General features: G+C 33.1%; 1 protein-coding gene across 5 annotated transcripts in view; it reads right to left on the reverse strand.

Moving 5' to 3' along the window:
• GRIK2 (glutamate ionotropic receptor kainate type subunit 2) overlaps positions 1-14,034 on the reverse strand; it is a 653,698-nt gene that overhangs the window by 136,623 nt on the left and 503,041 nt on the right. For all 5 annotated transcript variants that reach the window (XM_007523908.3, XM_007523909.2, XM_060190711.1 and 2 more), the window contains exon 11: positions 11,483-11,706. In XM_007523908.3, coding sequence (XP_007523970.1) covers positions 11,483-11,706 — 224 coding nt within the window. The remainder of the gene's footprint in view (positions 1-11,482; positions 11,707-14,034) is intronic.

Consider the following 14,034-nt stretch of genomic DNA (forward strand, 5'->3'; position numbering starts at 1 on the left):
AGGGTTGTGCTGTCAATGTCTTACCAATATATAATTTGTTTGCAAGTACCAAATATTACAACATAACTACTTTAAAGATTAATAGAATAACTTACACTTGTGAATTTTTTCCCTAGACTTACAGATCAGAAGCAAGTGTTTAGTCTGCCACACACTTGCTAAGAATTATAAAAGCAGTAAGTCAGTATTAAAAGACACAAGCAGAATGTTCTCAGATTAATCACAGTTGCATTGCTTCTAATTCCAGTAAATTAAAAGGCTTATGCTTTTAAAAACTGTGAAGACTTAGTAAATAAATGCTGTTAACACAAAGAACTCAAACTAGCATTAGAGAGGCACCATTTGATTTCCTAGCACCATTTGGACATCATTTAAATATATTTAGATAATATGCAAATATCTGGATTATATTTTTAAAATACCAAGCTACCATAAACAATCAAGACACATTACTTTTTTAAAATTTTATCATTGAATTTTTAACTATCGACTAATCTGAATAAAAGTGGCACAAGCTTTGGTGACCATGAACTTTGTTTTTTTAACTAAATGTTTTCAAAATGACAAATATTGTACCAAATATATAAAACTTTTAAAGTTAACTGGATACACATAGTTTAACATCTAAAACAACTGGTCTATTTGGAAAGCATTCAGTATTTCTGTTTATACTAAATTTCTGAATTAAAATATAAGATATATTTTAAAAGCTTTAATAAAGGAATATTTTGAACATCATTTTTAAGATCTCTTTAAAGAATTAAAAATGTAAAATCTTAATTGAAAATTGAGGTCCAACATGAAAATCTGTAATCAACGTACCTTTCCCTGAATGTGAACATTATTTTTGCATCTCTTTCTGCATCTTAAAATTTCAGGGTTTTTTTCTAGAATCCTTTTGATAACACCAGTTTCCAAAACATCCTTAGTTTGAGATTTGTTACATTTATTTAAAAGCACAACTCCCATAACCCCCAGTTTTCAGTGTAAATACAATAAGGGAAGTAGGGAAACACTTACCTAATTTTATTATTGTAAAATAATATGCAGGTGCATATTCTGAACCAACTTAGATGACAGTTGTAGCCCTAATCTGTTAATAAAATTTATCATGCCAGTAACATTCAAAGCCTACATTTTCACCTTTGCTTCAAATATTAATTCTATTGACTCAAAAGAACTGCTATTTTAAAACAAATCATTCAACTAATTTTTCAGTTTAGGTGTACTCTAAAAGAAGCATATAAAATGGGGAATGTTTTTAAATGATTTGTTTAGAATCAAGCATATCATGAATTTCAGGAAATCTATAACTAGGCTTGAGGGAAATAGGGGACTTAAAATATAGGGAAATTAACTTGAATATAAATTGTAGTGCACTGAAAGTAAAATTACATTTTAAACCAATGTACACTGAATAGAGAGTCATTTGTCATTAATTCTGTGCTAATTTCTCGACTTCCATACAAAATCTCAAATAAAATTCAACATGTTTCTCGGAGAACTTAACATATTCCTAGTATCTTTCACTACACAAGGGCTAACTAAAATCATTAAAACTAAAATATCTTAAACTACAGGTGTTGGAAAGCAATATAACAGTTTGCAGTCTTGTTTTATATACTATTTGCATCCAAACTGTTATCAAGCTCTTTCTGTCTACATATCACATTAAAGTTCCCATCAGCACTTCAGAAAGTAATATCCTCCCTAGAATATGTAAGTGTATATGTATATATTTACACAACAGGATTGGTATGAAAACAATTTAACTTGAATGATGTAATGGAATGTAAAAAAATTATAGCAATTAAGGTATTGTGACATGCTCTAATGAATGAAGTTATATTGGCAGATGACACTATAGTTCCTACTCATTAATCATTTGGACAGAGTGCATTATTTTACATATCATAAAGCACTAAAGTCATAAATTACCACTAAAATTACATCCATACATTTTCATTTAATATTGATGACATTTCTCCCACAATCATGAATTATGAAAAAATTCAAGGCAATAGCAACTGCATTTTAATTCTCCAAAATTGCTCTCAATGTGGCTCACTTTTTAAAACAATATGCAGTTAGTAATTTTCAAGGAAAGAAAACATTTCTAGAGAATAGGTTTATAAGTAAATCTACATGTAAGGAGCTTAGCAGTATCTCTTGGTCAGTTGCCAACATAAATAGAAATCATTTTCAAAATACTGTATTTTCAAATTTAATGAGAAAGACACCACTCTTAACTGAATTTAAAGTGAATCTTTCAATTAACCACCTGACAGAAAATAATATTTCGCTAATATTAGAATATCTAGTATGATATTTGTAAAAGATACTCAAGATTGTTTTCTAATAACTTGAAGGAAAGGCATTATATGAATTTAACATAATAAAAAATAAGCTAGGAGGAGTGGTAGCTCAGCGGGTTAAGTGCACGTGGCGCAAAGCACAAGGACCGGCATAAGGATCCTGGTTTGAGCCCTTGGCTCCCCACCTGCAGGGGAGACCCTTCACAGGCGGTGAAGCAGGTCTGCAGGTGTCTGTCTTTCTCTCCCCCTCTCTGTCTTCTCCTCCTCTCTCCATTTCTCTCTGTCCTATCCAACAACAATGACACCAATAACAACAACAATAAAAAACAACAATGGCAACAAAAGGGAAAATAAATACTTAAAAATAACCTAATATAAGTCCCTTGTCTAACTCTACTTCCTGTTTTATTTTCTTTAGAACTTTTGTCACTGCAATAAATCATTGATCAAAAAGCAAAAGTTGTAACATGAAATATAGAGACACTAATTTGTGAATGAGGGGGGTGGTGGAAGTACTGTCGATTTGTTCCTTAAAACAAAAATACAGCTAGCAAATTAATATTTATGGGACTCGCAAATAACCTGTCTCAATAACTTCTTCCAGTGGCTTATCAGTGCAGTACAAGAAAATACAAGAGGCCATCCAGCAAAAGAACTGTTACACCGAAGAATGAATTTACACTAAAAGGATAGATTGATAAAGTATTAGTAATTTATATCTATCAGGAAAAAAAAAAAAAACGACTTCTTTCTCACATAATTGCCTCCTTCCACTTCCATTATCACTTTATGGAAGAGCACTGTAGCCTCTTTTATGAGTAGAGGCAAACTGCTTGTGAAAAAATCCGTAGTCTCTCGTTAAGTTTTACACTGATCTCTTCACAGATTCCACTTGTCAACGAATAAAAGCTTTGGACTCTCTTGACCAAACATTACACAGGAAAATACTTCATAAAGAAAACTGTTAAGGAACTTTATAAAAAGTGATTGGAGGGGGGAATAGTTTCAGATTATGTAAATCTTTTTTCTGAGGTGATTGAGAAAAATCCCTGGAAGTTCAACAGGGCCATTTTTCTAAGGAATTGGTTTTGGGATGACACAGAAGTACAATTTGGTTTTGAGAATTTGCAAGACAAGACAAACTGGAACAACAGTGTCTTAAAAACAACTCACAGAACTCTGCCTCTATCTGGACAGTAGAGTCAAAAGAAAGTGGAAAAGAAAGGAGAGAAAGCAATAAAGGCAAGAAAAAGTTATGATTTGCATCCCATTAGCTACTTAGTTTGAGACAAAAAATGAAAATAAGTATACTAGACATAGTAGCAACTGCCAAAGAAGTCACTGGCCCTTTTCTAAATTTCAAAATATTAAAGACTAACAACATTGTGTACAAGGGTAAGAAGTTTATCATCTGAATATAGAGTCGTGGCATTTTAGGTAAAACAATTATACATTCTCATTAGTATTTATTGAGTGGACACATTTGCAGTGTTTAAACAGAGATGTAGTTTGTTTTCTTGAATTCTTTTTTCTTTATCTGTTTTTTTTTCCTCCACTTATTATGAATCTTTGATTCAGTTTTGGGATGGAAGGTAGTTAGGAAAAACAGAGAGGCAAAAAATATCTATCTATCAGATTTGAAAACCAAATTATCAGACTACTATGCTTATTTTCACTTTATGCTCACAGTTAAGACTAAATTTGACATAAAAAATAATTTGGAAAACATATCACTTTGGGCCAGTTGTTGGCACGACTGAGCACACGTTAGAGGGTGCAAGGACCTAGTTCAAGCACCCTGTCCCCACCTGCAGGGAGAAAGCTTTGTGAATGGTGAAGCAGGGCTGCACGTTGCTCTCTGTCTCTCTCCCTCTCTATTACCCCCTTCCCTCTCGGTTTTTGGCTGCTTCTAGTAAATAAATAAAGATAATTTAAAAAAGGAAACATATCACTTCTAAGAATACTGAAATAATGATCTTTAAAGGACATAATCAAAATGTATTTGATTATATATTACAGGAAATGCTCTCACATTTCAAACTGTTTTTATTTTACTCATTTTTCTAAAAAAAAAAAATCATTCATATAAATGACCAAAATAATTTTAAAAATCAAAAGGTGGAAAATAAATTTTATGCCAATTGTAAATCTCTTCCTTTTCCTGTGCATAGAACTTCAATTAAAATCTCCACTGTCTCAAAACTGAGAAATGTTATGCATGTACAAACTATTGTATTTACTATTGAATATGAAACATTAGTCCCCCAATAAAGAAAAAAATTAAATAAATAAAATCTCCACTGTCTCAACTATGTAGACATCATATAGCTGAAAGGAAGTTTCAGATGTGACTTAGTTTCAATTTGTTTGGTCAATTTCAATTTATATAATAATAATTATATAAATCAAGATTTTTATGGGCTCGCTGCTCCATGTCTACTTTGTAACCACGAATACTATTGGGAACATTAAAATGAAAGAGGCAAATGATTATATAATGAAGTTAGCAGATAATAATTGTGAAACAATAAACTTCATTGGACCTAATGGTGGTGCACTTGGCTGAATGTGCACATTACCATTCTTCGGTACCTGGACTCATGCCCTGGGTCACCACCTACAGGGTAGGGTAGGAAACTTCACTGCTGTCTCTCTTCCTATTTCTCCCTTCTCCTCTTAGTTTCTCTCTGACCTATCAAATGGTAATAATAGTAAACACATAGGGGTGCGCACAGTGGCACATCTTGTTGAGCACACGTTACAATGTGCAAGGTTCAAGCTCCTACTCCCCACTTGCAAGAGAGGAAAAGTTTCACTCAGTGGTGAAACAGGTCTGTAGCTGTCTCTTCTCTCTCCCTCTCTATTCCTTCCTTTCTTCTCAATATCTGTCTCTATACTACATAGTAAGTAAGTAAACAAAATAAAAACATAATAAGATAAGACATAACAAGATAAGTAAACACAATTAAAACATAAAAACAAACAAGTAAATAAAATCGAATAAAGAAAGATTTCATAAACTATGGGGGAAAGGAAAGTTCATTTGGTTTGACTTCATGTTGACTTTTAAGTCAAAAACATGTATTTGTCAGAAAGTTGTTATTATATGGGAAGAGGAGTGGCAACTGGGTTATCCTGCAGTTTACTTGAATAAAAAAAGACTAACACCAGTTGATATATCTAAATATGTTATGAAAACGTAAAATGACTTTCTAGTAATAGGTAAGCAAGTTTGTGGCAAGAGCACACAACAAAACTGACATTTCATTTCAATGTGAAAATGGCCTTTTTGACAGCAGATCAGTTTAACGTTGGACATCCCCCCCAAAACAGTTATAAATTTCCAAGTGCATAAGAATTCACTTCACTGTACAGTAAGTGCCAGCCATCATTGTGACAGGAATATGAAAGCTACTGCACACTCGTCAGGAACCAGATAAAAGCTGTTAATGCAAAGGCACTTTAGACAGGGTTTTCCAAACCTAGTTAAACAAAAACAAAACAAAACATACTATGTTTAGAAAATGTTTGCCTCTAGCTTCTAAGACAAATACAGAGTATTTTTGGTTTTACAAATGTAAGAACTCTCATTATGGTAATAACTTTTTCATCTTGTGATCACAGACCACATTATAGCCAAAAATGTGTGTCAAGACAACACAATCCTGATGGTCACTATAAAAAAAAGTTCTTCATCAGAGTCTTCAGAAAGCATACCCTGCAGCCTTACCTAGTAGTGCAATGTGTATTATTCTAATGTCTTAAAATAGCACACAAAGTAATTCAGCACAGAAACACAGAAGAAATTAATATATTCCTTTTTAACTTCGGAAGACTAAAGGTACACATATCGTATGTTATATATGATTTCATCTGCTATTCTTGCTAAGACGAAAAAAAAAAAAGATCATCTACATGTGATTACATTCATTTCAGTCAAGCAGGAAATTTCTGAGAAATGGTATTTTACTACAAAATTTGGTATTGTGTTTTCTTCCAGAGGTTTTATCTGTACTTAAATTTTATAAAGGAAATCTTGGGAAAAATGCAATGCTCCAATGTGCTCAGTGAATAATTATTAAAAAGGCATCAATCCTGTTGGAAGGAAAAGTGTGTTTGTGTGTCATGTTGTGTTGTGTTGTGTTATGTTGTATTGTGTTGTGTTAGAATAGCTCAGGTTATCCAAGAGACAACTATAGCTAAAATAAAAAATACCTAATAGTCCTAATATTGTGGGGATTTAAATGAACCAGGTTTATAAATACTATCTATTACACCATTATCTGTTTTCTTATAAAGGAAATATTTGAAGCAAGGTGAAAAATACCTCTTTGTATTAGTATACAGAAGGGGATCCCTAACTCGACATTTTACATGGCTAGCATTCATGTCTATGTTACTATACCTTGGTTAAAGATAAAAACAGAGAGAGGGGGACATGATTAAGTACAAGCCTATTGTGGATAAGATTCCTTTCTAATCATCTGTCAGACAAATAGTTGTGTTAAGCTATATGGAATAAGATAATATTTTAGGGTTACTTTTACTCTAAAACAAGAGTGTTCTGCTAATCAGATAAGCATGCTGTTTATGTCATTATGCTATGAAAATAATGCAACTGTTTGCAAGAGCTCATAGATTACAAAACTTTATCAAGATAAGCAACATCTTTTTTAAACCTGGTTTCAACTGATTGTAATATTTTCATATTATTTCTTATATAAACTATGCATTATAAAGTAAGTGTGACAGGGAATTTTAAGTTATCAGAGTCATAATTTACTTTTAATTCAGTTGAAAAGCAAAGCCTAAGAACCATGATCATTTCTTAATTTATAATAAAATAAAAATTGTTAACACTGTGGTATGATGCCAAAGATACTCAACAAACTTCAAATCTAGCATTCTAATGATTACTCACAATATATTTAATGACAGACACTCTTTTGTTTGGTGACTCAACAGTAGGGCACAAGCTTTTTATATTTATTTTTCTATGCCCACTGTATTAAGGAAATGCTAACTGCCAAAACTTGTTGGCATGGTGTAAACTCTACTGTCTCCTCAAGAAGAAAGACAGCGTACCTCATCCACCACCAAGTTGTTACCCCCTCAACAAAAGGCATGTTTTCTATGTACATGTACATTTTTTACAAGTGAGGAACCCATGACAAGTCATTTTTTTGAAACTATATTTAAAATACAGCATTTGTAAAACTTTTATAACTATCAAATAGTTGTGCTGATTTACACAAGGATTGCTAGATATTTATTCTAAGATAAAAATGCATTTATTACGAGTTTATTAATACAAATTAAGTTTACGATCACATCTATTATCAATTATAAGGATCTTGTAAAATCCTTAGAAGCTTATAGGTAGTCAGTAGAAATTCTGTTATTAAACTGCTACATAGGTCAGGGATGTGCTTTAGTTTTAATACTTGATACCACCCTAAATTATCCAGTGTCTATTGAAGATTCAATAACTACTTGTCTCATCAACTGAGTGGTGGATGAAATAATAAAACTAAAGAAATTGAAAGTAAATTGGAAGCATACTTTTATGACTATATATATATATATATATATATATAGAGAGAGAGAGAGAGAGAGAGATTAACTTTGGGAGGGGAGATACAGCATAATGGTTATGCAAAAGGACTTTCCTGCCTGAGTGTCTAAACCCTGGCTGCCCAAACCACCATAAGCCAGAGTTGAGTAGTGCTCTCTCTGCTCTCTCTGGTCTCTCTCTCTCTCTCTCTCTCTCTCCCCACTTCATTAAAATAAATAAAAATGAAGTGTATATTTTTAAAAAAGATTAATTTTAATGAAAATGGAAGCAACAGTGTGATCAAAGCAAAAGCAGTAGGAACTAAAATTGTACATAATATTTAATCCATGTACTATGTTTTCATTTCATGTTCATTCCTAAGTAGGATTAACTAACTTTTAAATAACTGTTGAGTTCAATATGTTGTAACTTTTTTTCTTATTAGAAAAGTATTATTTTAGAAAGAAAATGCTTTCTCTGGTGAACTCCCTGGAAATGCAGTTGCCAACTGCACTGCTCCTAGTGACTTGTTTCTTTGTTTCTTCCAGATAGAACACAAGAGACAGAGCGGTCGAAAGATAATGGTAGGCACCTCATTGCCTGTTCCACAACTCAAAACTGGGTCTTTGTCAAACAGAAATGCTACCTAGTGAATCCCAGATCCCATTTTATAAATCATTATTACAATAATCAATATGTATCTATGTGGTCATTATCAGGGCTTCAGCTCTCAGGGTCAACAGAGAGGGAAAGACACCACAGCGAGGGAGCTTCCTGTAAATGACAAATGACACAGCAGGTGGAATAATCAGGTGAGCTAGCATGAAGCAAACTATGAGAATTTTAAAGTATAATCTCGCTTTTCTCTGTAATCTTTATGGGGATAAAGTATGTATATAGACATAAAGAGAATTACAGTACTTAACTTCAATAGTCATATTAAGAGCTCAGTGATCTCTATATGACATTGAACATGGTCTATTGTTTGGTAAAATTAAAATATTATACTTACTTTGAGTTGAAAACAAATGTCACAATACTATTCAAATTAGAAAGTTAATTAAATTGAAACCTGAACATTTTTTTCTGTATAGCCAAATCAGGCATTAATGCTATTGGCTACAAGAACTCCATACCAAGTCAGAGTGAATTTGAAACACACAAATGCTATTGTTTTTTGAGGTTCAGATTAGAATTTATATGAACTGAAGACATTTTCTTCTGAATTTGTGGTGTCTTAACTTGGTAATGTTTATATCTGATAGCTATGATATTGAGACAAATTATTCAGAGATACGTCTGGGAAAGACCTATTTTTATTAAAATCCCCAACATTAGCATTAAATTTAATTATGTTTGGTTGTTGCCCGCACAATCACTTTAGAACTGTCTGTTTAAAGCCTTCCTGGGTGCTTCTCTTCACCTGATTAAGAAGGAACAGGAATACTAGCAGACATGAAGAAAGGACTCCACTTCAGATTATTTCTCTTTGCTTTTTGGACAAGTTGCAGACAAGTTTAGTGGTAGATTTCTTTAAGCTATGATTCATCTTTTAACATATATAAAACCGAATGGCTCGTAGTTTGCCATTTTAAAAACAGAAACAAATTGTCCAAAGATGTTCAACAACGAGAAAGCTATTTTATTTTCACAAGTTGCGGAAAAAGCAAAGGGAAAGTCTATAAACCGTACAGTCTACTTCTTAAATGTTGTGGAGAACATTATGCCTCAAACAAAAATGGTTCACAACCTTCCATGCAGTTACGAGTGCTTCATAGTCTTAATATAAATTTTCAGGAAAATGACTGTCGTAAGGAGTTCAGTGTTAATATTCATCCAGTTAGACAGAAACTTTAATTTGTTTAGATTTATATGTAAACATATAAAATACCTTTAGACAAACGTAAATATATAAAAATCCTACTTCTGAAGTTGATTATATTTATTTTGTTTAAGTGAACCAAGCCTTTTTATTGCTAAAATTACAAATTAAAAAATAATAATATTCAGGGAACAACTATTCCAGTGTTAAATAACATCAGAAGAACCTCAGTAACTTGAAGAGTATTCACTTGGTAACTTGATAACTTGGTAACTTGAAGAGTATTCACTATTCAAAAATTAAATTTTTATAATATGAAAGTATATTTAAAATTAGTATGCATCATATATAAAATTGACATAGCATTCTAATTAGAATTAGAGCTCTCTTTGATATCTAATAGGATATGAAAATTCAGAGGCTAGAATGAATGTCACTTTCAACATCATTATAACAAAAATGAGTTCTGCATCATGACAGACAGGTTTAATCTTCTTAACGAAGGGAAAAGAAACTGAATCATATCAATGAGATTTATGTGTTGAAAATGTGATAGTGAAGGGCTGGGTGGTGGTGCATCTGGTTAAGCGCACATGTTACAATGCACAAGGACCAGGGTTCGATCCCTCAGTTCCCACCCACAAGGGGAAAGCTTTGCAAGTGGTGAAGCAGTTTTGCAGGAGTATCTCTCTCTCTTTCAACCTCTATCTCACCCTTCTCTTTCAATTGCTGGTTGTCTCTTTACAATAAAGGAAGGAAGGGAGGAAGGAAGGAAGGAAGGAAGGAAGGAAGGAAGGAAGGAAGGAAGGAGAGAAGGAAGAAAGAAAATTAAAAAAAAAAAAAAAGAAAATGTGATAATGAGATAAGCAGAAAATAAAAAATGGCTCCTCAGATCTGAACCTCGTCCCCACCACACTGAAGGAGCTTTGATGCTGTGGTTTCTTTCATTGGCTTTCTGATTCTCTCTCTATATATAAAAAAAGCAAAAATAAATTCAAATGATTACATATTTCTACCTTCAGGAAAACAAGAAAGGAGGATAATCAACATGATAGAGTTGTATCACAGATTTTGAAGGTCATTCTAAAAATATAGAACAGTTTTTATTGTACATACAAATTTCTGAGTTTAGGATTGAAATATTCACTGCATGTTTCCAAAAAGGAGGCATATTTTTGTGATAACACAGATGATAGAGTGATAGACAGGGAACCAGAGTATCATTCTGGCATGTACCATGCCAGTGGCTGAACTTCTGAGTTTATGCTTAAGAGTTCAATGGTTTATCCAGTGCACCATATCCACAGTGACAAATAATAATGTATTTTTCTGTTAAAAATTTTATGTGGAAAACCATGGTATTCCTTTTATATTTAAAGTGCTTATTTTCAATGAACTTTCTTGGTTTTTGTTTTAGGCCTTTTAAATTTCCTCACTCTGGTTCCTTCAATGAAGTGTTAATTCAAGTTTTCATGTGTACTATTTTGTTATTCTGTCACAAGAAATCTTTAAAATGAGGAAATAATTCATCTACTGACTTGTGCTATTTTTAAATTCTGATTGTAAAGTACTAGAAACATAGCTTATTGACATAATCAGCATGCTTTCTGCCCAGAAAAGGCAGCATAGTACATTTTAGTAAGCTATACGGTACTTAAAACCTTACTATTTTTCAACACCTCATGGGGAATAAAGAAAACAAAAAGTAAAACCAATTGTGACTTTTGACAATTATTAGTTAGAAAAAGGAGGTAACAATTGCCAAAACAATCACAAAAGTGAGCATGTTACCTGGCTATGACAAAGAGCACACAACTGACACCCAAGTAAGCCAGCAGAATATACATCCAGATATCAGGGGAGAGAGGATTCAGGAAGGAGAAGACGCCTGGGTTTGTACCATTGGGCTTGCGGTACAAAATACTTATTCCAAGTGTCATAAAGGGCTTGGAAAAGTCGATGACCTTCTCTCGGACGTAGGTAATAGCCAGGGGAGCAACTGCAAGATCAGCTTTCTGTAGAGAGAAGCAAAAGAGGAAGGAAGAAAGAAGAGAAAGATATTGGTTCAAAATCACAAGGATGTCAGTAACCAGATTAAAGTATCTATACCTTACATTTGAGAATTGTCTCAATAACAATTAAACGAATATTTAGAGCATTTTCACTCTTAAGTGAAGCATCTGATTTACTTTTCTACTCACTTTTATGAATTTTAGACTAGCAAATCACTATAATTTTCTAATAGAAAAGAAAAAGTGAGCAACCTATTGTACATTCAGCACCAGAGTTATGCTAATGACATTCTTATAGCGACTTTTAACCTAAATTTTACAAATCCATTTGTTATCCATTGTAATTTTATTTCTTTAATTATTTATTACGTATTGGATAGAGACAGAGAGAAATTGAAAGCGAAAGAGGATATAGAAAGGGAGGAAGAGAGACACCTGTAGCCCTGTTTAACCATTTGCAAAGCTTTCTCACTGTAGATGGAGACCAGGAGCTTGAAACCAGGATCTTGTGCATGACAAGTCAACACGTACACTCAATTGGGTGCATCACCAACTGGTCCCTCAGTTGTAATTTTCTAAAGCGTTAAATAATTGAGCAGCAAATCTAAATGTTGATAACAAAAATAACATCATGGAAAGGAGTAGTAATTTGATCCTCAGATTATATAGGTGGTAACCGAGAAACATTATTTCTCTTGTTTTAAAACTACAGATCACAGTTAAAAGAATGTAGTTTTTAAATGGTTAACATTATGAAATTTTATTTTGAGTGTGTTTACTGCCCTGAGATTTGTTTTTATCCCTCTAATTTGTTTTGCATTATTTAATGAAAATCCTCACAGCCCTGCCTAAATCACATTAGGAAATGAGTTTTTCAATTTTCACCAAGTTGCTAATTTTCCACGGTAGCTTAAATACATTAAATCACTAATGCGTTTCACTTCTCATGTTATACCCATCTGTCAGGGATGAACTTAAACTCTCATATATTGCAAGAAATAAATATATTTTAAAATAACAAAGGCATCTATTCCAAGTCTATGAAGCTACATTTTTTTTTTCAATTTGGTTGTATAAACATACCGAACTTTCAGAAAATATGCAAGAAATGCTTACATAAAGAATTGTACTAAATCTGTATAAACAAGTGAAACTGAATTTCTACTGTTGCCTCAACTCAGAGCTTTTTGAAGGACTACACGGAAAACTCTAAAAAGCTCAACCTGTCAATGATGTTTGTAGGGCCTGTTTGTGTTTTCTGTGTTTGGTGGTTGTTCAGACAAGTGGACATTCAGTGACAGTGCTGGGTATCCTTGAAGAGTAGCTATATATACAACAATTAATTTCTCTAAAAACAGATCTTCAGAGTTCTGGAAGATGTCCATATATTTTTGTATTCACAAGTCAAGGAAATGACAAATTTTATGTGAACAACTGCATTTGCTTTATACAATAATCACCATGCTAAGATTTTTAAAAAATTAAACTTTTTGGATAGAGACAGTCAGAAATTGATAGGGAAGGGGGTGATAGAGAGGGAGAGAGACAGAGAGACACCTGCAGGCCTGCTTCACCACTTATGAAGCTTTCTCCTTGCAGGTAGGGACCGGGGGCTTGAACCTGGGTCCTTGCACACTATAACATGTGCGCTCAACTAAGTGTGCCACCACCTGGCCCTGCATGCTAAGAATTTTACAAAAACAGATATATGTAATCCTCATGTAATTCTACTACTATTCCTGTTGCAGATAATGGAAATTAAAATCAAAACATGGTAAAAACTTGTGGTTGGTCATGTCACTAACTTGAGCACTAGAACTAAGGCATAAGCCTAAGCTTTGGAATCCTCTACCTAGACCAGTGTCTTGCATCTCAGAAACCGGAAATGAAATCATAGGCACCACCACTCATCTATTTTATTTATGAAATATGTTGTAAATAGTTAATAACTTATGAAAATGTCATAAGTAGTTAAAGGGACAATTATCAAAGTAAGGATAGTATTTTTTTTTTAAGTATAGTTTCTGAGAATTTGGACAATCAAAGGCAGAGTTCAGGAAGAGTTACTCTTTCCACTGGAAGGAGATGGCTGTTTTGTTATGACAAAAGATAAGGAAACCAAGTTGGTGTGATGCCAGATCTGATCTCACTCAGATACGGAATATGTGGAATTGAACAATGTCAACTCAAAAAAAAAAAAAAAAAGGAAAAGAAAAAAGAGCACTTAAACTTTCTCTAAGACTCATCTATGGCAGTTATTGTGGGGGGAAGGGTGACCAGAACTTCAATCCATGTGAAGTGGAACCATAATCCTGTTACCGGCTTAGATCC

Source organism: Erinaceus europaeus, chromosome 4 (genome assembly GCF_950295315.1).
Source record: "Erinaceus europaeus chromosome 4, mEriEur2.1, whole genome shotgun sequence".
In the NCBI taxonomy this organism is placed as follows: Eukaryota; Metazoa; Chordata; class Mammalia; order Eulipotyphla; family Erinaceidae; genus Erinaceus; species Erinaceus europaeus.